This window comes from Sycon ciliatum, chromosome 1, assembly GCF_964019385.1.
Source record: "Sycon ciliatum chromosome 1, ocSycCili1.1, whole genome shotgun sequence".
Taxonomy (NCBI): domain Eukaryota; kingdom Metazoa; phylum Porifera; class Calcarea; order Leucosolenida; family Sycettidae; genus Sycon; species Sycon ciliatum.
The window spans coordinates 78,526,108-78,551,420 of NC_088643.1; the positions used below are offsets into that span (position 1 = coordinate 78,526,108).

Here is a 25,313-nt window from a genome sequence, read left to right on the forward strand (position 1 = left end):
GGTCATGACGAAGTTCTCTCAGTCCGTCGCGTTCCTCTTGCGTCATATTATGCTTGGGAGGTCTTTGTTTGCCATATGCTGCCAAAACTTCGTCCTTGAAGTTGGCCATCTTTCTTTCCTCATCCTGGCTCATTCTGGGCGGTTGCTTGAAGCCATGCTTCTTTAGCTTCCACAGCCTGCGATCACACTCGGTACCGGTATCGTGGTCGTCCTCTGGCTGGTCCACACCCTGAGGCCGCGCCTGCTGCCATCTCAAAGTGTAGGCCATCCGTTCTACGGAGGTGACCACTTCTGATTTCTCACGACTGGTTAACTTGCCCGTGGACGGTACAAAACCGGGTCCCAGTTCCAATACCCGTCTGGCATTGTCTGTTACACACGAGTCCATGACAAGCGTTCGCCGAGAATGCTCCATTCCCGTCCGGCCGGGACTACCCAGGGCTGTCCCACTCTGGTAGGACGACGCGGGCAAACATGCCTCATGCGCTTCCCTGGCATCTTCTTGGGCTTGAAGCCTAGACAGCTTCCATCGAAGCCTTGCATTGGTACGGATGCGCTCCTCCGTCACCACACAGCGCCGCAGGGCGCGAATACGCACGTAATCCTCCCTGGAAAACGACCAAAGCTGTTCGCAGAAGTACCGGCACTGTCTTGTACGGAAGTCCCTTTCTGCGCACTTGTCCTGTATTGCGTCGCTCAGAAGTCGGAGACAGTACTGGAAGCGTCTTTGCTGTCGAACACTCTTGTGCCTTGAGGCTGGAGGTGGCCGAACCGATTGCGTGATGAACCGTGGGATGATACGCTCCCGCCGGCATTGAAGAAGAAACGACAACTGGCACTGGCTCCTCTGGAGTTTGCACCCCCATTGCAAGTATCGCCATGGCGCCTCGCTCCTAGAAGAGGAGAACCAAGAGATTAGAAGCGGTGAGGCCTCCTGCAGTTTCATACAGAATTACAGATGGAGCGGACTCGCTCCCTTCTATTTACACTGCAACGTTCGAACACATTTTCGTAGTTAAAACAACGTTTCGGCATATAGCCCTCATCAGGTTTGCAATGATGTGCACTCTACAAAGGAGCAGCAAATATACTGTGCTGTGGTGTGTTTGCGCCAAATGTGTCAGCTACAAAGGTGGCGAAAGGGATTGGTGATATATTAATATCCAGATACGATATATTCACAGTAGTGCCCAGCCAGCATTAGTGTTTACTTGCGGCCGCAAGTTGCGGATTTCAACAGCTTCTCGCAGTTTTCTGCTTGCTCTGTCGCCTGCCCTTGCCAGGACTGACACAGCCGAGAACACACTATCCGCAGCAGCTATACTCTCGCCAGAATGTTTGTCGCGCACGTGGTCACCCCATGGCTTATCGAGAGTGCGACGGCGTGCCTCGCCATTGTGCTCCCGAATTCTTGTTTCCAAGGAGCGTTCCGTCTCCCCAACATACGTTTCCCGGCACCATTTGCATTGCAATTCGTAGACTACATTCTTTGTCATACATACTCGTTCGCCTCCAGACTGACAGGTAATGCAAGGCCCTAGTGGACGCCCTCTTCGTCTTTTTTCAGTAATGTTGGGCTCGTTTACGCACTTGGGTGGTAACAGCGCCGAACGGCACAGTTGACGCCTGAGGCTGCCCGAGTGCTCGTATACGACACGTACCGGCAACTTGTATTTCCGTATTGCTTTGTTCACATGGTGGTGTACTTCATCGGACTTGAACGGTAGTTTAAGGAAGGCAGAGCGAGGATTACCGCGTCGTCTACGCCGAGGTTTCCTGGCAGCTTCCCTTGCTTCCGATATGATACTGGCTGGGTAGTTATTTATGCGCAGTTGTTTGTGTATTTTTTGTTCGCTCTCGGCTTGCATCATGGGGTTAGACGATAGTCGCTGTGCCCTTAGGAATTGAGATTGAGCGACGGCTAACTTGATGTGGTGAGGAACTGCCGATGAATAATCCACCAGTAGGCCACTACTGCATGCCTTCTGGAACAATTTGAATGACAGCTCTCCGGTTTGCCCAACTGCGATCGTTACGTCCATGTAGTCTATGCAGCCACTGTCACAACTTAATTCATGCGTGAATTTGATACGTTCGTGGCTGGCGTTGAATCTTTCTATGAGCTCCAGAAGGCGCTGCCTACCATGTGTCCATAGGATGATGATATCGTCGATGTATCGTCTGAACAGAATAGGTTGGAAGGGTGAGTCCTGAAGAAGTCGTGTCTCAATGGTGTGCATAAACAGGATGGCAAATGGAGGTGCCAGGTTGTTCCCCATAGCAACCCCATCTAGCTGGTGGTAGATCTGTTTGCCAAATCTGAAGTAGTTATGACTCAGAACAAACTTCAGTAGTGTCCTGACTTGGGTCACGCTCAGCCCGAGCATATCAACTCTGTTATAGTGTTGCTCTAGCACGTCACTAACGGCATTCACGCCCTCTTCGATCGGTATGCTGGGATACAAACCCACCACATCCATCGTAGCCAGAATCGTTCCAGCAGGTGCTTTAAGGCCAGGGTATATGGTGCGGATATTGTCTAGCGCGTCTTTGGTGTTGATGAGGTGCGATGGGACAAATGCAAGCAGTTGATGCAATATGCGTTCGAGAACCACCGAAATTCCTGTGACTGGACTGTCACAAGCAGAGACAACAGGTCGGAGGGGCAAATTTTGCTTGTGGTCCTTTGGAAGACCGTATAGTTCCGGGAATCGTGTGTCATGAGGGAGTATTGCAGTCAGAAGATCAGGATCCATATTCGTGCATTGCTCTTCCAGTATGGATTTAACCTCTTTCTCATACGCAGTGATAGTTACATCCACTTTTCTGTACATAGTGCTGTCAGACAGAAGTGCCTCTGCCTTCTCCAGGTAGAGTTCCTGTTTCATAGCTACTAGCTTCTTGCTCTTGTCGGATTGCTTTATCACTACACTGGGGTCATGACGAAGTTCTCTCAGTCCGTCGCGTTCCTCTTGCGTCATATTATGCTTGGGAGGTCTTTGTTTGCCATATGCTGCCAAAACTTCGTCCTTGAAGTTGGCCATCTTTCTTTCCTCATCCTGGCTCATTCTGGGCGGTTGCTTGAAGCCATGCTTCTTTAGCTTCCACAGCCTGCGATCACACTCGGTACCGGTATCGTGGTCGTCCTCTGGCTGGTCCACACCCTGAGGCCGCGCCTGCTGCCATCTCAAAGTGTAGGCCATCCGTTCTACGGAGGTGACCACTTCTGATTTCTCACGACTGGTTAACTTGCCCGTGGACGGTACAAAACCGGGTCCCAGTTCCAATACCCGTCTGGCATTGTCTGTTACACACGAGTCCATGACAAGCGTTCGCCGAGAATGCTCCATTCCCGTCCGGCCGGGACTACCCAGGGCTGTCCCACTCTGGTAGGACGACGCGGGCAAACATGCCTCATGCGCTTCCCTGGCATCTTCTTGGGCTTGAAGCCTAGACAGCTTCCATCGAAGCCTTGCATTGGTACGGATGCGCTCCTCCGTCACCACACAGCGCCGCAGGGCGCGAATACGCACGTAATCCTCCCTGGAAAACGACCAAAGCTGTTCGCAGAAGTACCGGCACTGTCTTGTACGGAAGTCCCTTTCTGCGCACTTGTCCTGTATTGCGTCGCTCAGAAGTCGGAGACAGTACTGGAAGCGTCTTTGCTGTCGAACACTCTTGTGCCTTGAGGCTGGAGGTGGCCGAACCGATTGCGTGATGAACCGTGGGATGATACGCTCCCGCCGGCATTGAAGAAGAAACGACAACTGGCACTGGCTCCTCTGGAGTTTGCACCCCCATTGCAAGTATCGCCATGGCGCCTCGCTCCTAGAAGAGGAGAACCAAGAGATTAGAAGCGGTGAGGCCTCCTGCAGTTTCATACAGAATTACAGATGGAGCGGACTCGCTCCCTTCTATTTACACTGCAACGTTCGAACACATTTTCGTAGTTAAAACAACGTTTCGGCATATAGCCCTCATCAGGTTTGCAATGATGTGCACTCTACAAAGGAGCAGCAAATATACTGTGCTGTGGTGTGTTTGCGCCAAATGTGTCAGCTACAAAGGTGGCGAAAGGGATTGGTGATATATTAATATCCAGATACGATATATTCACAGTAGTGCCCAGCCAGCATTAGTGTTTACTTGCGGCCGCAAGTTGCGGATTTCAACAGCTTCTCGCAGTTTTCTGCTTGCTCTGTCGCCTGCCCTTGCCAGGACTGACACAGCCGAGAACACACTATCCGCAGCAGCTATACTCTCGCCAGAATGTTTGTCGCGCACGTGGTCACCCCATGGCTTATCGAGAGTGCGACGGCGTGCCTCGCCATTGTGCTCCCGAATTCTTGTTTCCAAGGAGCGTTCCGTCTCCCCAACATACGTTTCCCGGCACCATTTGCATTGCAATTCGTAGACTACATTCTTTGTCATACATACTCGTTCGCCTCCAGACTGACAGGTAATGCAAGGCCCTAGTGGACGCCCTCTTCGTCTTTTTTCAGTAATGTTGGGCTCGTTTACGCACTTGGGTGGTAACAGCGCCGAACGGCACAGTTGACGCCTGAGGCTGCCCGAGTGCTCGTATACGACACGTACCGGCAACTTGTATTTCCGTATTGCTTTGTTCACATGGTGGTGTACTTCATCGGACTTGAACGGTAGTTTAAGGAAGGCAGAGCGAGGATTACCGCGTCGTCTACGCCGAGGTTTCCTGGCAGCTTCCCTTGCTTCCGATATGATACTGGCTGGGTAGTTATTTATGCGCAGTTGTTTGTGTATTTTTTGTTCGCTCTCGGCTTGCATCATGGGGTTAGACGATAGTCGCTGTGCCCTTAGGAATTGAGATTGAGCGACGGCTAACTTGATGTGGTGAGGAACTGCCGATGAATAATCCACCAGTAGGCCACTACTGCATGCCTTCTGGAACAATTTGAATGACAGCTCTCCGGTTTGCCCAACTGCGATCGTTACGTCCATGTAGTCTATGCAGCCACTGTCACAACTTAATTCATGCGTGAATTTGATACGTTCGTGGCTGGCGTTGAATCTTTCTATGAGCTCCAGAAGGCGCTGCCTACCATGTGTCCATAGGATGATGATATCGTCGATGTATCGTCTGAACAGAATAGGTTGGAAGGGTGAGTCCTGAAGAAGTCGTGTCTCAATGGTGTGCATAAACAGGATGGCAAATGGAGGTGCCAGGTTGTTCCCCATAGCAACCCCATCTAGCTGGTGGTAGATCTGTTTGCCAAATCTGAAGTAGTTATGACTCAGAACAAACTTCAGTAGTGTCCTGACTTGGGTCACGCTCAGCCCGAGCATATCAACTCTGTTATAGTGTTGCTCTAGCACGTCACTAACGGCATTCACGCCCTCTTCGATCGGTATGCTGGGATACAAACCCACCACATCCATCGTAGCCAGAATCGTTCCAGCTGGTGCTTTAAGGCCAGGGTATATGGTGCGGATATTGTCTAGCGCGTCTTTGGTGTTGATGAGGTGCGATGGGACAAATGCAAGCAGTTGATGCAATATGCGTTCGAGAACCACCGAAATTCCTGTGACTGGACTGTCACAAGCAGAGACAACAGGTCGGAGGGGCAAATTTTGCTTGTGGTCCTTTGGAAGACCGTATAGTTCCGGGAATCGTGTGTCATGAGGGAGTATTGCAGTCAGAAGATCAGGATCCATATTCGTGCATTGCTCTTCCAGTATGGATTTAACCTCTTTCTCATACGCAGTGATAGTTACATCCACTTTTCTGTACATAGTGCTGTCAGACAGAAGTGCCTCTGCCTTCTCCAGGTAGAGTTCCTGTTTCATAGCTACTAGCTTCTTGCTCTTGTCGGATTGCTTTATCACTACACTGGGGTCATGACGAAGTTCTCTCAGTCCGTCGCGTTCCTCTTGCGTCATATTATGCTTGGGAGGTCTTTGTTTGCCATATGCTGCCAAAACTTCGTCCTTGAAGTTGGCCATCTTTCTTTCCTCATCCTGGCTCATTCTGGGCGGTTGCTTGAAGCCATGCTTCTTTAGCTTCCACAGCCTGCGATCACACTCGGTACCGGTATCGTGGTCGTCCTCTGGCTGGTCCACACCCTGAGGCCGCGCCTGCTGCCATCTCAAAGTGTAGGCCATCCGTTCTACGGAGGTGACCACTTCTGATTTCTCACGACTGGTTAACTTGCCCGTGGACGGTACAAAACCGGGTCCCAGTTCCAATACCCGTCTGGCATTGTCTGTTACACACGAGTCCATGACAAGCGTTCGCCGAGAATGCTCCATTCCCGTCCGGCCGGGACTACCCAGGGCTGTCCCACTCTGGTAGGACGACGCGGGCAAACATGCCTCATGCGCTTCCCTGGCATCTTCTTGGGCTTGAAGCCTAGACAGCTTCCATCGAAGCCTTGCATTGGTACGGATGCGCTCCTCCGTCACCACACAGCGCCGCAGGGCGCGAATACGCACGTAATCCTCCCTGGAAAACGACCAAAGCTGTTCGCAGAAGTACCGGCACTGTCTTGTACGGAAGTCCCTTTCTGCGCACTTGTCCTGTATTGCGTCGCTCAGAAGTCGGAGACAGTACTGGAAGCGTCTTTGCTGTCGAACACTCTTGTGCCTTGAGGCTGGAGGTGGCCGAACCGATTGCGTGATGAACCGTGGGATGATACGCTCCCGCCGGCATTGAAGAAGAAACGACAACTGGCACTGGCTCCTCTGGAGTTTGCACCCCCATTGCAAGTATCGCCATGGCGCCTCGCTCCTAGAAGAGGAGAACCAAGAGATTAGAAGCGGTGAGGCCTCCTGCAGTTTCATACAGAATTACAGATGGAGCGGACTCGCTCCCTTCTATTTACACTGCAACGTTCGAACACATTTTCGTAGTTAAAACAACGTTTCGGCATATAGCCCTCATCAGGTTTGCAATGATGTGCACTCTACAAAGGAGCAGCAAATATACTGTGCTGTGGTGTGTTTGCGCCAAATGTGTCAGCTACAAAGGTGGCGAAAGGGATTGGTGATATATTAATATCCAGATACGATATATTCACAGTAGTGCCCAGCCAGCATTAGTGTTTACTTGCGGCCGCAAGTTGCGGATTTCAACAGCTTCTCGCAGTTTTCTGCTTGCTCTGTCGCCTGCCCTTGCCAGGACTGACACAGCCGAGAACACACTATCCGCAGCAGCTATACTCTCGCCAGAATGTTTGTCGCGCACGTGGTCACCCCATGGCTTATCGAGAGTGCGACGGCGTGCCTCGCCATTGTGCTCCCGAATTCTTGTTTCCAAGGAGCGTTCCGTCTCCCCAACATACGTTTCCCGGCACCATTTGCATTGCAATTCGTAGACTACATTCTTTGTCATACATACTCGTTCGCCTCCAGACTGACAGGTAATGCAAGGCCCTAGTGGACGCCCTCTTCGTCTTTTTTCAGTAATGTTGGGCTCGTTTACGCACTTGGGTGGTAACAGCGCCGAACGGCACAGTTGACGCCTGAGGCTGCCCGAGTGCTCGTATACGACACGTACCGGCAACTTGTATTTCCGTATTGCTTTGTTCACATGGTGGTGTACTTCATCGGACTTGAACGGTAGTTTAAGGAAGGCAGAGCGAGGATTACCGCGTCGTCTACGCCGAGGTTTCCTGGCAGCTTCCCTTGCTTCCGATATGATACTGGCTGGGTAGTTATTTATGCGCAGTTGTTTGTGTATTTTTTGTTCGCTCTCGGCTTGCATCATGGGGTTAGACGATAGTCGCTGTGCCCTTAGGAATTGAGATTGAGCGACGGCTAACTTGATGTGGTGAGGAACTGCCGATGAATAATCCACCAGTAGGCCACTACTGCATGCCTTCTGGAACAATTTGAATGACAGCTCTCCGGTTTGCCCAACTGCGATCGTTACGTCCATGTAGTCTATGCAGCCACTGTCACAACTTAATTCATGCGTGAATTTGATACGTTCGTGGCTGGCGTTGAATCTTTCTATGAGCTCCAGAAGGCGCTGCCTACCATGTGTCCATAGGATGATGATATCGTCGATGTATCGTCTGAACAGAATAGGTTGGAAGGGTGAGTCCTGAAGAAGTCGTGTCTCAATGGTGTGCATAAACAGGATGGCAAATGGAGGTGCCAGGTTGTTCCCCATAGCAACCCCATCTAGCTGGTGGTAGATCTGTTTGCCAAATCTGAAGTAGTTATGACTCAGAACAAACTTCAGTAGTGTCCTGACTTGGGTCACGCTCAGCCCGAGCATATCAACTCTGTTATAGTGTTGCTCTAGCACGTCACTAACGGCATTCACGCCCTCTTCGATCGGTATGCTGGGATACAAACCCACCACATCCATCGTAGCCAGAATCGTTCCAGCAGGTGCTTTAAGGCCAGGGTATATGGTGCGGATATTGTCTAGCGCGTCTTTGGTGTTGATGAGGTGCGATGGGACAAATGCAAGCAGTTGATGCAATATGCGTTCGAGAACCACCGAAATTCCTGTGACTGGACTGTCACAAGCAGAGACAACAGGTCGGAGGGGCAAATTTTGCTTGTGGTCCTTTGGAAGACCGTATAGTTCCGGGAATCGTGTGTCATGAGGGAGTATTGCAGTCAGAAGATCAGGATCCATATTCGTGCATTGCTCTTCCAGTATGGATTTAACCTCTTTCTCATACGCAGTGATAGTTACATCCACTTTTCTGTACATAGTGCTGTCAGACAGAAGTGCCTCTGCCTTCTCCAGGTAGAGTTCCTGTTTCATAGCTACTAGCTTCTTGCTCTTGTCGGATTGCTTTATCACTACACTGGGGTCATGACGAAGTTCTCTCAGTCCGTCGCGTTCCTCTTGCGTCATATTATGCTTGGGAGGTCTTTGTTTGCCATATGCTGCCAAAACTTCGTCCTTGAAGTTGGCCATCTTTCTTTCCTCATCCTGGCTCATTCTGGGCGGTTGCTTGAAGCCATGCTTCTTTAGCTTCCACAGCCTGCGATCACACTCGGTACCGGTATCGTGGTCGTCCTCTGGCTGGTCCACACCCTGAGGCCGCGCCTGCTGCCATCTCAAAGTGTAGGCCATCCGTTCTACGGAGGTGACCACTTCTGATTTCTCACGACTGGTTAACTTGCCCGTGGACGGTACAAAACCGGGTCCCAGTTCCAATACCCGTCTGGCATTGTCTGTTACACACGAGTCCATGACAAGCGTTCGCCGAGAATGCTCCATTCCCGTCCGGCCGGGACTACCCAGGGCTGTCCCACTCTGGTAGGACGACGCGGGCAAACATGCCTCATGCGCTTCCCTGGCATCTTCTTGGGCTTGAAGCCTAGACAGCTTCCATCGAAGCCTTGCATTGGTACGGATGCGCTCCTCCGTCACCACACAGCGCCGCAGGGCGCGAATACGCACGTAATCCTCCCTGGAAAACGACCAAAGCTGTTCGCAGAAGTACCGGCACTGTCTTGTACGGAAGTCCCTTTCTGCGCACTTGTCCTGTATTGCGTCGCTCAGAAGTCGGAGACAGTACTGGAAGCGTCTTTGCTGTCGAACACTCTTGTGCCTTGAGGCTGGAGGTGGCCGAACCGATTGCGTGATGAACCGTGGGATGATACGCTCCCGCCGGCATTGAAGAAGAAACGACAACTGGCACTGGCTCCTCTGGAGTTTGCACCCCCATTGCAAGTATCGCCATGGCGCCTCGCTCCTAGAAGAGGAGAACCAAGAGATTAGAAGCGGTGAGGCCTCCTGCAGTTTCATACAGAATTACAGATGGAGCGGACTCGCTCCCTTCTATTTACACTGCAACGTTCGAACACATTTTCGTAGTTAAAACAACGTTTCGGCATATAGCCCTCATCAGGTTTGCAATGATGTGCACTCTACAAAGGAGCAGCAAATATACTGTGCTGTGGTGTGTTTGCGCCAAATGTGTCAGCTACAAAGGTGGCGAAAGGGATTGGTGATATATTAATATCCAGATACGATATATTCACAGTAGTGCCCAGCCAGCATTAGTGTTTACTTGCGGCCGCAAGTTGCGGATTTCAACAGCTTCTCGCAGTTTTCTGCTTGCTCTGTCGCCTGCCCTTGCCAGGACTGACACAGCCGAGAACACACTATCCGCAGCAGCTATACTCTCGCCAGAATGTTTGTCGCGCACGTGGTCACCCCATGGCTTATCGAGAGTGCGACGGCGTGCCTCGCCATTGTGCTCCCGAATTCTTGTTTCCAAGGAGCGTTCCGTCTCCCCAACATACGTTTCCCGGCACCATTTGCATTGCAATTCGTAGACTACATTCTTTGTCATACATACTCGTTCGCCTCCAGACTGACAGGTAATGCAAGGCCCTAGTGGACGCCCTCTTCGTCTTTTTTCAGTAATGTTGGGCTCGTTTACGCACTTGGGTGGTAACAGCGCCGAACGGCACAGTTGACGCCTGAGGCTGCCCGAGTGCTCGTATACGACACGTACCGGCAACTTGTATTTCCGTATTGCTTTGTTCACATGGTGGTGTACTTCATCGGACTTGAACGGTAGTTTAAGGAAGGCAGAGCGAGGATTACCGCGTCGTCTACGCCGAGGTTTCCTGGCAGCTTCCCTTGCTTCCGATATGATACTGGCTGGGTAGTTATTTATGCGCAGTTGTTTGTGTATTTTTTGTTCGCTCTCGGCTTGCATCATGGGGTTAGACGATAGTCGCTGTGCCCTTAGGAATTGAGATTGAGCGACGGCTAACTTGATGTGGTGAGGAACTGCCGATGAATAATCCACCAGTAGGCCACTACTGCATGCCTTCTGGAACAATTTGAATGACAGCTCTCCGGTTTGCCCAACTGCGATCGTTACGTCCATGTAGTCTATGCAGCCACTGTCACAACTTAATTCATGCGTGAATTTGATACGTTCGTGGCTGGCGTTGAATCTTTCTATGAGCTCCAGAAGGCGCTGCCTACCATGTGTCCATAGGATGATGATATCGTCGATGTATCGTCTGAACAGAATAGGTTGGAAGGGTGAGTCCTGAAGAAGTCGTGTCTCAATGGTGTGCATAAACAGGATGGCAAATGGAGGTGCCAGGTTGTTCCCCATAGCAACCCCATCTAGCTGGTGGTAGATCTGTTTGCCAAATCTGAAGTAGTTATGACTCAGAACAAACTTCAGTAGTGTCCTGACTTGGGTCACGCTCAGCCCGAGCATATCAACTCTGTTATAGTGTTGCTCTAGCACGTCACTAACGGCATTCACGCCCTCTTCGATCGGTATGCTGGGATACAAACCCACCACATCCATCGTAGCCAGAATCGTTCCAGCAGGTGCTTTAAGGCCAGGGTATATGGTGCGGATATTGTCTAGCGCGTCTTTGGTGTTGATGAGGTGCGATGGGACAAATGCAAGCAGTTGATGCAATATGCGTTCGAGAACCACCGAAATTCCTGTGACTGGACTGTCACAAGCAGAGACAACAGGTCGGAGGGGCAAATTTTGCTTGTGGTCCTTTGGAAGACCGTATAGTTCCGGGAATCGTGTGTCATGAGGGAGTATTGCAGTCAGAAGATCAGGATCCATATTCGTGCATTGCTCTTCCAGTATGGATTTAACCTCTTTCTCATACGCAGTGATAGTTACATCCACTTTTCTGTACATAGTGCTGTCAGACAGAAGTGCCTCTGCCTTCTCCAGGTAGAGTTCCTGTTTCATAGCTACTAGCTTCTTGCTCTTGTCGGATTGCTTTATCACTACACTGGGGTCATGACGAAGTTCTCTCAGTCCGTCGCGTTCCTCTTGCGTCATATTATGCTTGGGAGGTCTTTGTTTGCCATATGCTGCCAAAACTTCGTCCTTGAAGTTGGCCATCTTTCTTTCCTCATCCTGGCTCATTCTGGGCGGTTGCTTGAAGCCATGCTTCTTTAGCTTCCACAGCCTGCGATCACACTCGGTACCGGTATCGTGGTCGTCCTCTGGCTGGTCCACACCCTGAGGCCGCGCCTGCTGCCATCTCAAAGTGTAGGCCATCCGTTCTACGGAGGTGACCACTTCTGATTTCTCACGACTGGTTAACTTGCCCGTGGACGGTACAAAACCGGGTCCCAGTTCCAATACCCGTCTGGCATTGTCTGTTACACACGAGTCCATGACAAGCGTTCGCCGAGAATGCTCCATTCCCGTCCGGCCGGGACTACCCAGGGCTGTCCCACTCTGGTAGGACGACGCGGGCAAACATGCCTCATGCGCTTCCCTGGCATCTTCTTGGGCTTGAAGCCTAGACAGCTTCCATCGAAGCCTTGCATTGGTACGGATGCGCTCCTCCGTCACCACACAGCGCCGCAGGGCGCGAATACGCACGTAATCCTCCCTGGAAAACGACCAAAGCTGTTCGCAGAAGTACCGGCACTGTCTTGTACGGAAGTCCCTTTCTGCGCACTTGTCCTGTATTGCGTCGCTCAGAAGTCGGAGACAGTACTGGAAGCGTCTTTGCTGTCGAACACTCTTGTGCCTTGAGGCTGGAGGTGGCCGAACCGATTGCGTGATGAACCGTGGGATGATACGCTCCCGCCGGCATTGAAGAAGAAACGACAACTGGCACTGGCTCCTCTGGAGTTTGCACCCCCATTGCAAGTATCGCCATGGCGCCTCGCTCCTAGAAGAGGAGAACCAAGAGATTAGAAGCGGTGAGGCCTCCTGCAGTTTCATACAGAATTACAGATGGAGCGGACTCGCTCCCTTCTATTTACACTGCAACGTTCGAACACATTTTCGTAGTTAAAACAACGTTTCGGCATATAGCCCTCATCAGGTTTGCAATGATGTGCACTCTACAAAGGAGCAGCAAATATACTGTGCTGTGGTGTGTTTGCGCCAAATGTGTCAGCTACAAAGGTGGCGAAAGGGATTGGTGATATATTAATATCCAGATACGATATATTCACAGTAGTGCCCAGCCAGCATTAGTGTTTACTTGCGGCCGCAAGTTGCGGATTTCAACAGCTTCTCGCAGTTTTCTGCTTGCTCTGTCGCCTGCCCTTGCCAGGACTGACACAGCCGAGAACACACTATCCGCAGCAGCTATACTCTCGCCAGAATGTTTGTCGCGCACGTGGTCACCCCATGGCTTATCGAGAGTGCGACGGCGTGCCTCGCCATTGTGCTCCCGAATTCTTGTTTCCAAGGAGCGTTCCGTCTCCCCAACATACGTTTCCCGGCACCATTTGCATTGCAATTCGTAGACTACATTCTTTGTCATACATACTCGTTCGCCTCCAGACTGACAGGTAATGCAAGGCCCTAGTGGACGCCCTCTTCGTCTTTTTTCAGTAATGTTGGGCTCGTTTACGCACTTGGGTGGTAACAGCGCCGAACGGCACAGTTGACGCCTGAGGCTGCCCGAGTGCTCGTATACGACACGTACCGGCAACTTGTATTTCCGTATTGCTTTGTTCACATGGTGGTGTACTTCATCGGACTTGAACGGTAGTTTAAGGAAGGCAGAGCGAGGATTACCGCGTCGTCTACGCCGAGGTTTCCTGGCAGCTTCCCTTGCTTCCGATATGATACTGGCTGGGTAGTTATTTATGCGCAGTTGTTTGTGTATTTTTTGTTCGCTCTCGGCTTGCATCATGGGGTTAGACGATAGTCGCTGTGCCCTTAGGAATTGAGATTGAGCGACGGCTAACTTGATGTGGTGAGGAACTGCCGATGAATAATCCACCAGTAGGCCACTACTGCATGCCTTCTGGAACAATTTGAATGACAGCTCTCCGGTTTGCCCAACTGCGATCGTTACGTCCATGTAGTCTATGCAGCCACTGTCACAACTTAATTCATGCGTGAATTTGATACGTTCGTGGCTGGCGTTGAATCTTTCTATGAGCTCCAGAAGGCGCTGCCTACCATGTGTCCATAGGATGATGATATCGTCGATGTATCGGGGGAGACGGAACGCTCCTTGGAAACAAGAATTCGGGAGCACAATGGCGAAGCACGCCGTCGCACTCTCGATAAGCCATGGGGTGACCACGTGCGCGACAAACATTCTGGCGAGAGTATAGCTGCTGCGGATAGTGTGTTCTCGGCTGTGTCAGTCCTGGCAAGGGCAGGCGACAGAGCAAGCAGAAAACTGCGAGAAGCTGTTGAAATCCGCAACTTGCGGCCGCAAGTAAACACTAATGCTGGCTGGGCACTACTGTGAATATATCGTATCTGGATATTAATATATCACCAATCCCTTTCGCCACCTTTGTAGCTGACACATTTGGCGCAAACACACCACAGCACAGTATATTTGCTGCTCCTTTGTAGAGTGCACATCATTGCAAACCTGATGAGGGCTATATGCCGAAACGTTGTTTTAACTACGAAAATGTGTTCGAACGTTGCAGTGTAAATAGAAGGGAGCGAGTCCGCTCCATCTGTAATAGTGTATTATCAATATCATTGTCTTTATCATGCCATGGTGCAATGAATGCCAATGAATGCAATGATACGTGTGTGACTGTGACTGAGACCCATGCATGACTCAGTGCAGTAGTCAGTACCCACTCTGGCACTCTGTCTTGTTACTTGGCATTTGGCAATAACACGTCATGCTCATGGGTCACTCAGGGACATTCCGGCCCGAGCTTACTAGTACTACTACTTTACTAGTATTAGTACCGTTGTTGGGATCATCATTCAATGTCAAGCCAAGGATCGGGTCACGTAGGTTCTAGAAATCCCGGTGTGCCTTATGTATTATGTTTGTACATTGCAGATCTATTGTATACAGTAGGTAATATCAAGAGTGGGGGGTTATAATTATACTCTTGGTAATATCAAGAGTCCATAACCCCGGGGTTATGGACTCTTGGTAGTATTATAATTATTACTTCTCTGTCCACCCTGCACTCACTCGTTGCGCACACATCCGCACACTCACTCATACGTGTACACCACTACTGAACACGTGAACATTGCCAGTGGGGGCCACCACAGCACACTGCACAGCGCCCCAACTTATTGTCTTTGCACACAATTCCGTGGTCATGACTATACAGAACCATTGCCTAGTCTAACAAAAACTCCAGCTACGTACAACCAGAAAACCATGCCCGACCATTATGCATCCCCACACTCTAGAATAACCAAATCACTAGAATAATCAAAGCGATGATATATGAAATTACATGATGATTACTGGGGTGGGTGGGCACTCTCACTCAACTCTCCGCACAAAGACAAAAGAGGCCGACCCTGCACTCGTCACCTCTTTTTATCCCACACTGTGTTCCCTCGTACTCGTTCCCGGGTGGACAGAGAACACTACTTCTCTGCTAATTCTTATACTGTGACGTCAACCGCAGAGAAGTGACATTTGTAGGTACAGCTATGTGTACAAATGTATTGCAAGGAGGAAAACTTCCTTCTGCCATCGGAGAGGGCTCAACACAACAATGTGGAGCACTATTACACACAAAATAGCACAACGGAGGTTTACAGACTCGCGACAGTCGACAGTAAGCAAGAAACAAGCAAGAAACTCTGAGTTGCGACAGTCGACAGTAAGCAAGAAACTCTGAGTTGCGACAAATCTGTAAACCTCTGTTGTGCCCGTTTTTGTGTGTACAAATGTATTGTAGAGTCAACTCTTCCAAAGGTTCCGACCCATGATCATGAGGCCATCATCACCATGCACCAAACATATAGTACACGACTGTGCATGTAACAGTGTTTTAAAAGTGCCTTATCGCATCTTCCCTACTGTGTTCCAATATTCCCGATTGCACCATGTCCATAATTATAACTTACATTTCAATTGAGTGTTCTATTTATTTCCGAATTTGGGTTGTCTTTTTGCTTTGGTTCTTACTTCCCGGTTTCACGTGATTCGTGTTGTGAGCATCCTAAAAAAAGTATACTCCATCCATGTCATGTGACGTGCACACGTACGCAGGGTTCTAGCCAAGGGGGGGGGGGGTGCAGCGCCCCCTACTCTGCCGTTTCGCCCCCCCCCCCCCCCCTGTGAAAAAGTCACAGTGCCACCCCAAATCATTTTTGGATTTTCGTGTTTTTCATGCAATTCAAGGAAATGCAGTCGAAAGTCACTATTAGATGGTTCATAAGGGCACATTATTTTGTCTGGGGCGAAGTCGGGGATCCGCCCCATACGTTGCATTTAGCGTGGCAAGACAATATTGGGAAAGTGGAAAAATGGGATACGGGGTAACTGTTTCTCATGCCCCCCCCCCCCCCCTACTATTTTGACCTGGCTAGAACCCTGCGTACGGTACACTGGCACCTGTACTGCAGATCTACTGTGGCATCATGGTATCACATGCAAACAGTCAGTTGTATTATGTTTTCAGTAGTACCGGTAGTATTATTATAGATGCACTTGTGCGCCATTGTCAGCGACGACAAGCTGCCCACAAATTCGCACGTGCTGAATGGTTTGCCAATATGTGACCAGTAAGAAGTCATGTACCTGTTCCTGAGCTGAATCAGCTGATACCCCAATTGCATACATTCGTAGCCGTGGCATTTGTCCGGCACCACACGCACACAAGGTCCAGTGGAATTCGTCTCTGTTCCGAGTTTCTTACACTATGCAATCATCAGGAGAGTCCTGCGTACTGTCGCCATAATCATTACTTCCTCGCTTTTAAGTTTTAACAACAAATCCTGGTATGGACAGACTCAAATGCAGCCCGGACAATGGATCTGTTTTTGCAATCTTACAGCAGGACCAGCCTGATTGAACTGCAGCATAAAAGTGGCAAGGGAAACTGAAACTAGCGGTCAGATTGCCAGAATATACTTGAAGTGCAACTGCTAAATCAAAAGCTTCTGGTCCTAGTTCATCGGTGCCACCGCCACAGAGCCAGCCCCCTGCTTCAGGAGATGTTCACACGCATCGCTCCAGTTGGCGCCCCCAGCAACATCCGGGCAACTCGAGGGCAGCAGGCCAATCTGCTACGTGTGCATTTTCTCTGCGGTCCCTTCTGGAGACGTTACATCCGGTTCGCAGTGTCCGGTGGAATGCTCTTCCCGTTAGCGTCAGAACTGAGGGTGAAAAGCGGACTTTCCAGGCTCTCACACGTGTATTAGATCTAGAGGCGATTGCAGCGGAGCAATAACTCGATCAGCTACTCTCACATACTGATCGATTTCTTTCTCGATCTCTCTCTCTCCCCCCTCTCTCTCACACACTCCCCCCCCCCCTCTCTCCCACACTCTCTCTCTCTCTCACTCACTCACTCACTCACTCATTCTCTCTATCTATCTACCTATCTCTCTATCTCTCTATCTCTCTATCTCTCTTTCTCATTCTCATTCTCTCTCTCTCTCTCTCTCTCTCTCTCTCTCTCTCTCTCTCTCTCTCTCTCTCTCTCTCTCTCTCTCTCTCTCTCTCTCTCTCTCTCTCTCTCTCTCTCTCTCTCTCTCTCTCTCTCTCTCTCTCTCTCTCTCTCTCTCTCTCTCTCTCTCTCTCTCTCCCTCTCACTCATTTTCTCCCTTTCTTCGTGTGTTCTCTCTGTCATAATTATTATATCTACGACCCCGGCAAGCACGACCCAAGCTTGATTTTTCATCATTAATCATCTTACACATCTTTTTTTTCATAATTTTTTTACATGCTCTGTGTCCATACTCCATAAATTCATGCTCCATGTCTCGTGATTCAATCATTTTTATCCGCGTTCATAATTATAACCTGCATGATTTTAATCATTTTATGCATACATTTTCATTCACCCTTCATCATGTTGTCGGAACTAGGTCTCCGGACCTGGTGAGAAGGCAGAAATGCCTGTTCACTTGGTGAAGTAAAATAAAATAAACAAACAAACAAGTAAATGTAAATAAAATAAATATCAAAAATCAGAAAATCCTGTAAAACACTGTAATCATTTTATAATAATCGTAAATACTTGAATAACGCAGAAGTCAAACAATTTCGTAGCTGCAACTCCGAGTTCCATGCGAAGCGAACCTCGAGCAATATTCAATTTACCGCGAATAACAGCGAATGGTAAAACAAGCTCCTACATCATGCAGCATTGCAAGTGCAGTAAGTGGTTGGTGATGGTTTGCGTGGTAAGTACTGATCTGTGCATGTAATCGTAAATAATAGGCAAGAAGATACTACAATAATGCTATAACCTGTATAAGCGGCGAGGCACTGCTTTTCAGATTTTGCTTCTAGATTCAGATGGTACTGCGATAAGGAGACTGGACAAGCTGAAATGAGACTGCTACAGTGCCATGCCAACTCAAACCGATACAGTCGCAGCAGCTCTTGACCCGCAGCTTCTATGCTGAATGGCAGCTCCCAATCAATGTGGAATGTTCTTCAGTGAGAATGCCCGGGCGAATGATCAAGCAGTTCAAGGTATATTTTGCTGCACCTCTAGTGTGTGTGTGTGTGTGTGTGTGTGTGTGTGTGTGTGTGTGTGTGTGTGTGTGTGTGTGTGTGTGTGTGTGTGTGTCCCGGAAGAGCTGCTGCGACTTGAATAGTGGCGGTCAATTCTTCAGCCTTGCAAGCTGTTAAATGGTGCAATCCCAGCACAAGCTGCTATGGCTTCTGCTGTAGCATCGCTATCATCGCCTCCAGCGATGGGCGTTTAAAGAAGAAATGGTCCAATGGTGTCCCGGACTGGGTGCTACCGAGCAGGGTCGTGAAGGAGCTAGTTCAAGGGCTGAGACTGAGAGACTCGTTCAGCTCAAAGCAGCTCCATATTATATTGCAGTCACCGGCATGCAGTGCACAGTCCAGGAACTCTAGGTTCAAGGGCACCCATTCGAGCTCTATCGGTGTGAGTGATACAAGAGTGTAGGCGTTTCTCTACTCCAATGCCACTATGGCTCGACATCACCTAGGCGAATGTGTTGACTTAGCACACAGATAGTCAGATACCCAAATTTGTGTTCGCCCGGCTTACCTATGTCACCTAGGACTTGCTTTGCAGTGATAGGATGGCCCAGGAGATCAGTGTAAGCGGCTCAGGCAGTGGTGTTGTCCTTGTTGTGATCAGCAGTGTTAGGACGACCCAAGCGGTTGGTGTAAGCTCAGGGAATGGGATGGTCCTCAGTGCCCTCGTCATCATGAGCAGCTGTGTACGACTTCTTCCGCCGCCTGAGCGCACCTAGAACCTTCGAGATGACGGCGTCATATGGCTGTAAGCTCGTCAGCCATAGAGGCAGGAAATCCCACGTCTGGAGGCGAACGGGCAGGTAACTTCGCCGGTGCTTTTGCAGCATGTTAAGCAGCCAGACGAGGAAGAAAACAAAGAATACAGGCGCCAGAACACCCACCATGACCTGCCAGCCACCCAGCGATAAGCCGAATACCAGTCCTGGAATGAGCAGGAAGGCCAAGATGAGGTATAGTATAGCGAACCAGCGGTACTTGGCTGTGGTCTCACCCATGAAGCGCGCACAGCCCAGCACGACATTTCGCATGGCCGGAATCGGATACCAGACAAGCAAACCAGAAATGTTGAAGAACAAATGTGCAAATGCTACCTGCAAGAATACAGACAGCAACATATATGATGCCACAGAGTAAGAAGAATGTCAGTGAGAGATGTAAAGATAGGTTCTTGGCATGTACTCATAGAGTTGCCCTCGGTGAAATCCGAGCCAACGTGCATACTCAGAAACCCAGAAGTGCAATGCTCCTCAGGGGCGAATCCAGGAGGGGTTCCGGCAGGGGTTCCGCGGAACCCCCTAAATTTCATAAATGTGCTACTGGCAACCATATACATGTATCAGCTATTCAGTTTTGACTATACTGGACCCCCCTCCCCCTGTAGAGATCTCTGGATCCGCCACTGCTCCTGGCACTCTGGTAGTTGTATGAATGTGGGATGGAATGCTGTTGGGTACGTAGCATGTTTTGTTCCAGCTCTAGTCTACGTCACAGTGCACAAGGTCCCATAGATGTGTACAGGGTAGTACTGGGTAGGTTAGTAGGGCAGATCATGGTATATTATCGACATGTACAACTACAGGCTACTAGTTCAAGAGACCATCTATGAACATTGAGGCAGATTTCACCTGACGCAGCTGTATATTAGCCGAGCATAATCATGTTCGGTACAAGCACCTACCAGATCGGAATAATCATTCCCAATTTCAGTGCGAAAGTTTTAAGTACAATAGCAAACAGGCACCAGAAAAGCCAAAGTGGCAAAACCGATCCAAGCCAATTCATCCTCACTACTGCTGTGCACTACAATGTGCGCCTAAGAACTTGCCTGGAAGCCGTGTCGGCGGTCCTCCGCTTCACCTTTGAGGGCCAGTGCTGCTAGAATGCCAGTGAACGTTGTGCCGATGTTGGAGCCCACGGTGAGCGGCAGCATCCTCTCCAGGTCGAGAATACCAATGCCTACGAGAGGAGTGAGTGTGGATGTGAACACAGAGCTGGACTGCACAAGCATGGTGACACCAGCACCGATCAGTATGGCCAGGTATGGCGTCAGGTACCTGGCCTTACCCGGCAGGTTGCCATTGGCAGCTTTCTTGACGACACCCTCCAGCTGTACGCCCAGCACGGATCTGAGCGCCTTGACCATAACCAGCAGTGCCGTGATGAGCATGAATAGTGCTATCAGCAACATAATCACACCGATAGCTCGCTCCGATAACGAAGAATTGAAGAAGGCGTAGTCGCACTTCTGGACAATATTTTCCACGCAGCCTTCAGCGACTGTTTCGTTGACAGTGCAGTTGCCCTCCTGCAGAATGCCACAGTGTTGCTTGAGCAGGTGAATTTCCTCTGTGTGATTGCCTCTGGCATTCTCAATAATGGCTGACCGGTTGAGCTGGACAAAGAGCTCAATGAATGGGTCAGTCAGCACACTGAGAAACTCCTGATTGTCAGCTTCTTCAGTCAAGGACATTGTGTTCACTATGGCTTCAGTCAGATAGAACAAATAGTGACTGACAGCTTCCACAGGCAACAGAACCAAGACAGAGAGGAAGTTGAACATATCGTGTACGGTGGCGCCGGCAAACGCACGCTTGAATTGCTCGCGGTCGCCAATCTGGCCAATCGACACTATGGTGTTGGTAACCGACGTACCGATGTTAGCACCCATCACGATCGGTATGGAGTATTCAACTTTCTGTACTGGAACGACAAAAAGAAAACACCAGCATTCACCATGTCTCAATCTCCTTCTTCGCCACTTCGGTCTTACACTGCCGGCAATCAGCGTGAATATCTCTCCAAAGTTTCGTCATTGGGGATTCACCAGTGTTCATGCGTGGACAACAGAACTGAACAGGGTACAATTACTTGCCACACACTATCATACTGAGCCACAGTAACAAGTCAGCACACACTATCATACTGAGCCACAGTAACAAGTCAGCAGCAATAACCAATTAAAACAAAACACGCCATGTAGAGCCAAGTTCTAATACATGCCGCAGCAGACTAGTTCGATTGATAACTTTGCTGGTTCAATGCAAGCTAACCTCAGCAAAGCTTATTTATATGTACACAGCTTACGTTCGGGCCTGGTTTAAATCTGGCTCTGGAAAATATATATTTTTCATTGCTATCAGGCTCGGCCTCATTTTCTCTGTGCTGTGCTGATGAGTCCGCAAAGGACGAAACAGTTCTGTCCGCGGATTGAGTATGTACACAGCTTATGTACTCAATCTCAATCCCATAATTATAATAATTACTCAAATCTGTGGACAGCAACTGTTTCGCTCTGTTAGAGCTCATCAGCACAGCTCAGAGGACCGAAGCGCAGCTCTTCGCAATGAAATACGTTTCCGTGAAGCAAAGCATTTTTATAAAGAGCTGCAAACCCAGCCAAGAGTGCTCGAAATGCACCAAGAGCAGTGAGCGTTGCACAAGGCGAGTGGCAAGGGTTCACGCTAAGGTAAGAGTGCTCAACCTAACGACATTGCTGACGCTAGGGAGCATAATTATAATAATTATGTATGTACATGTATGTAGATGTTCAACAGTGTTACTTACTAACTCCTGATGCAGTCAGAGCGACAATGATGGAAGTAGTTGTCGATGAGCTCTGCAAGAGCACTGTCGCGATGACCCCAATCATGAGGCCGGCTAGCGGGTTGACAAACAGCGAACTTTCGCCAAGTGCGTCTCCCGCCTCACGCCCGCCAACCAATTGGAACGCATCGGACAGAATGCCCAGCGAGCATATGAAGAAGTACAACGCCGTGATCAGAACTAGAAGCTTGCCGAGGAGAGCTGCAACTGTCCTTGCTTGCTGCTTCTTGCTTTTATCTGCAATCACAACCATAACAAAAGCAAAGTCAGAGAACAGGGTTATAACCAGGAAAAGTGTGTGTGGGGAGGGGGGGGGGGGGGGAAGAAGGGGAAACAAACAGTTGACCCATTTTCCCATGTTCCACTGCTGCCTAGTCACAAACAAGTCATGTACATGTAGTATTGTACTTCAACAACTGCTTTCCTAGAGCACAAAATCTGCAAACTTGAAAGTGATGTCGTCTGCTGCAGATTGATTTGAGTTAGACCGCCAAGCTGCTGTGCCCAAGGGCTAGAAAGTAAAAAAGTAAAAAAATCTGCATACTGGAATGTACTCTCGAACACACAAGATGATTAGGACTATAAATGAACCTCAAAATGACGGTGGTACCGTTTATAATTTTATTCCCATATTGTCGATTTACGTACATTTCCAATTACTCTTTCGTACTTCCTCCATCGGTGCGAGGGACACGCTCCCGGCATCGCTAGGTTTAGCTTGACCAGCTAGCAAAAACTTGTTCTCATCCTTTTCACCTTCAACACTAGCGCCAGTGGCAATGGGATTGCCTGCAGGCTGTGGCCTCACATCCCCCATTGTCGTTGAGGAGATAGGTATTCAATTCAACAGACGCTAGGAGACTCGTCTTGCTGACGCTGGCGATGTCAATGTGACGAACTCTTTACCGATCGGGTAGGTGGAGACATTATTCCTACAGGAACATTAGCTGTATTCACAAATGGGCGGGTATCTGGTTTGGATGCTTTAGTAACAGTTGATCTACTACAGTCCATTCCATAACTGTGCACTCTTTTCCAGTCAAAGCCTGACAAAGGGCCAATACGGCAATAGTAGTGGCAATACGTGTACGTGTGCACTCTTTTCACTGATGATTCAGTCAAAGGGCCATTGACATTGTGTATGCCCCATGCTGCTTCAAGTCAGCACACAAGCCGGATGCCAGCGCCAGCCTGACAGGGGAATACCCCACGTGGATGCACTTGTCACGTGACCCATGAGCGATCCCGCGGGAAAGCTGTCAAAGCCCACGTGGGGTGATTTGCATGATTTGCTTGGATCTGGAGTGCACTGCAGTCAGAAGTGGTTGTTGCTGTAGCAAATTAGTTACTTGACGGGTCCAGAAGTTGAGATGATCAATAAGTGCATGACTTCTTCAAAGACGAAGCAGCGGCGTAAGAAAATGCACGGAAATCAGCCAGCAAAGCGAGCTAAAAAAATCAATTTTCCATTTTCTCTCTCAAATTTGGACAGATTTTGATCTGGTTTTTTTTTAAGGAGCAGCAAGCAAGCGTGCATTCACTCAGAAAAAATTGCCTTGTATTTGTACACAGTCGTATGATGGGAGCATGTAATAACAGTGCACACGTATACGGTTTAGTGAATGGACTGTAGAGTAGTATCTGTTTACAGTTACACTGACTTTCCGACCACTCTATATGATCTACATCATGTCAGTCATGACTCATCAGATCAGACATACCGTAATGCCATTGATTCCTTCGTGACTCGTGAGTCGTGGTCTGTACATGATGTACATGTATACAGACGGTCAGGGTCAGTGCACACATGCAGCGCATGCTACCCTTCGTTCACTGAGGCTGACTATGTAGTGTAGCATGCTAGCAGTAGAGAGAGATTTTTTATTCACTTTATTAATAGCGGGATAGATACAACTACAGTGAAACCTGTTTAAAAAAATGACAATGTCATTGTGTTGTACATGGACAGCTAGCTGTCAAGTAGGTGGTTTGTAAGTTGTAACTCTCAGTCTGTGACAATCCCTGGCATGCAAAGCGACTGTATCACCACAGATCGACCGTAAAACAGGACTCCAGCAGAATGGTGAACTGAGTTACTTCGGCATAGACTGCCGTGTATGGCTGGAACTTACTTGGTCATAATCTGCAGTGTAAAGTCTGTGCAGTATTCTTCGCATTACTTTTACAAACAATGTAACTCAATCTTCAGCCAGCTACATATACATGTAGGTACTAGGTGGCCAGATATTCGGCTCAGGTCTCATCCAGTCAGTGTACAGTGGATATCGGTTATAAAGTCATCGGACATAGTGATAAACCGGCTATATTGATACAAAATGAAAATATCAAAAGCAAAACCAGAAAAAGCCAGTCAAATTATCATTATAACCAATATATCGTATATAGCGATAAATCGGCTATAAGGATACAGAATCACCATTCAAAACACCTCTTTGTGCAGAAAAATTATCGTCTATAGTGATAGCAACACACGAGTGTGAGGCATTGATGTCTCGATTTGGAGCCACATGTGTGTTGTCATAGGGTATTCTGGTCTGGTGCTTCCTGGATGATGCCTTTGGGCCAAGAAGTTCTTCACTCTAGACTGGAGAAGGTGCAGTAGCATCCATCACGTATCAGTACGCTACATTAGCGCGATCGAGTACCCACACGTGTATAATGTGTATGTATGACGCGAGCAGTTGAAAATCGCCTGTAGTGATATACCGGTTATAGTGATAAAATGTGAAAAATCAGAAGGGCACGTTATAACCAGTATCTACTGTACTTAGTCAAGTTAGTGTAGTAGTAGCTGAGAGTGACTGGCCGGCATAATGAAGCCTAGTGAACAACGACCGAGAAATCGATTCAAAGCACAAAGTTTAAGTCAGAGTCACGCAGCTCTGCAATGTAGCTGTGAGAAGGTACTATGATTGTGTACTATGTTGTCCTGTTAGCAATGCTGTTCTAACTAAAATCTTACGAAAAGCAGACCTAGTTATAAGACAAAGACTTAGCGGTGACTTCCAGTGCAAGTAGTATTTAAAATTTATCAGTTTTCATCCTGGCTTATCCTAGGTTACCTGGGATGAGATCCAGGATGACGGAAGACTGACTTAGCAACTGAGTTCATCTTGGCCTGTACAAATGACAAGCAAACAGAAATCACAGTAACGTCAAGGTTGCATTGCAAAGCCGCCTGTGTGTCTCAAAGCTCCAATCGTCATCGTGGTTCCAGGACCTGTTGCCGTTCAACAGCCTGAGGAGAGCCGCTTCGCCGTCCCTGGCAGTCTGCATCTGTTTTTGTTGGT

At 49.0% G+C, this 25,313-nt stretch overlaps 1 protein-coding gene across 1 annotated transcript; it reads right to left on the bottom strand.

Annotated features, from left to right (window-relative positions):
- Window positions 1-17,731: 17,731 nt before the first annotated feature.
- On the bottom strand, window positions 17,732-23,036 carry LOC135805639 (sodium-dependent phosphate transport protein 2B-like). The gene is made up of 4 exons (XM_065319711.1): window positions 22,651-23,036; window positions 21,964-22,239; window positions 20,225-21,099; window positions 17,732-19,490 (listed from the first exon to the last, which is right to left on the bottom strand). The coding sequence occupies exons 1-4, from the start codon at window positions 22,817-22,819 to the stop codon at window positions 19,035-19,037; spliced, it is 1,776 nt and encodes a 591-aa protein (XP_065175783.1). The 5' UTR covers window positions 22,820-23,036; the 3' UTR covers window positions 17,732-19,034.
- Between the last annotated feature and the right edge of the window lie 2,277 nt (window positions 23,037-25,313).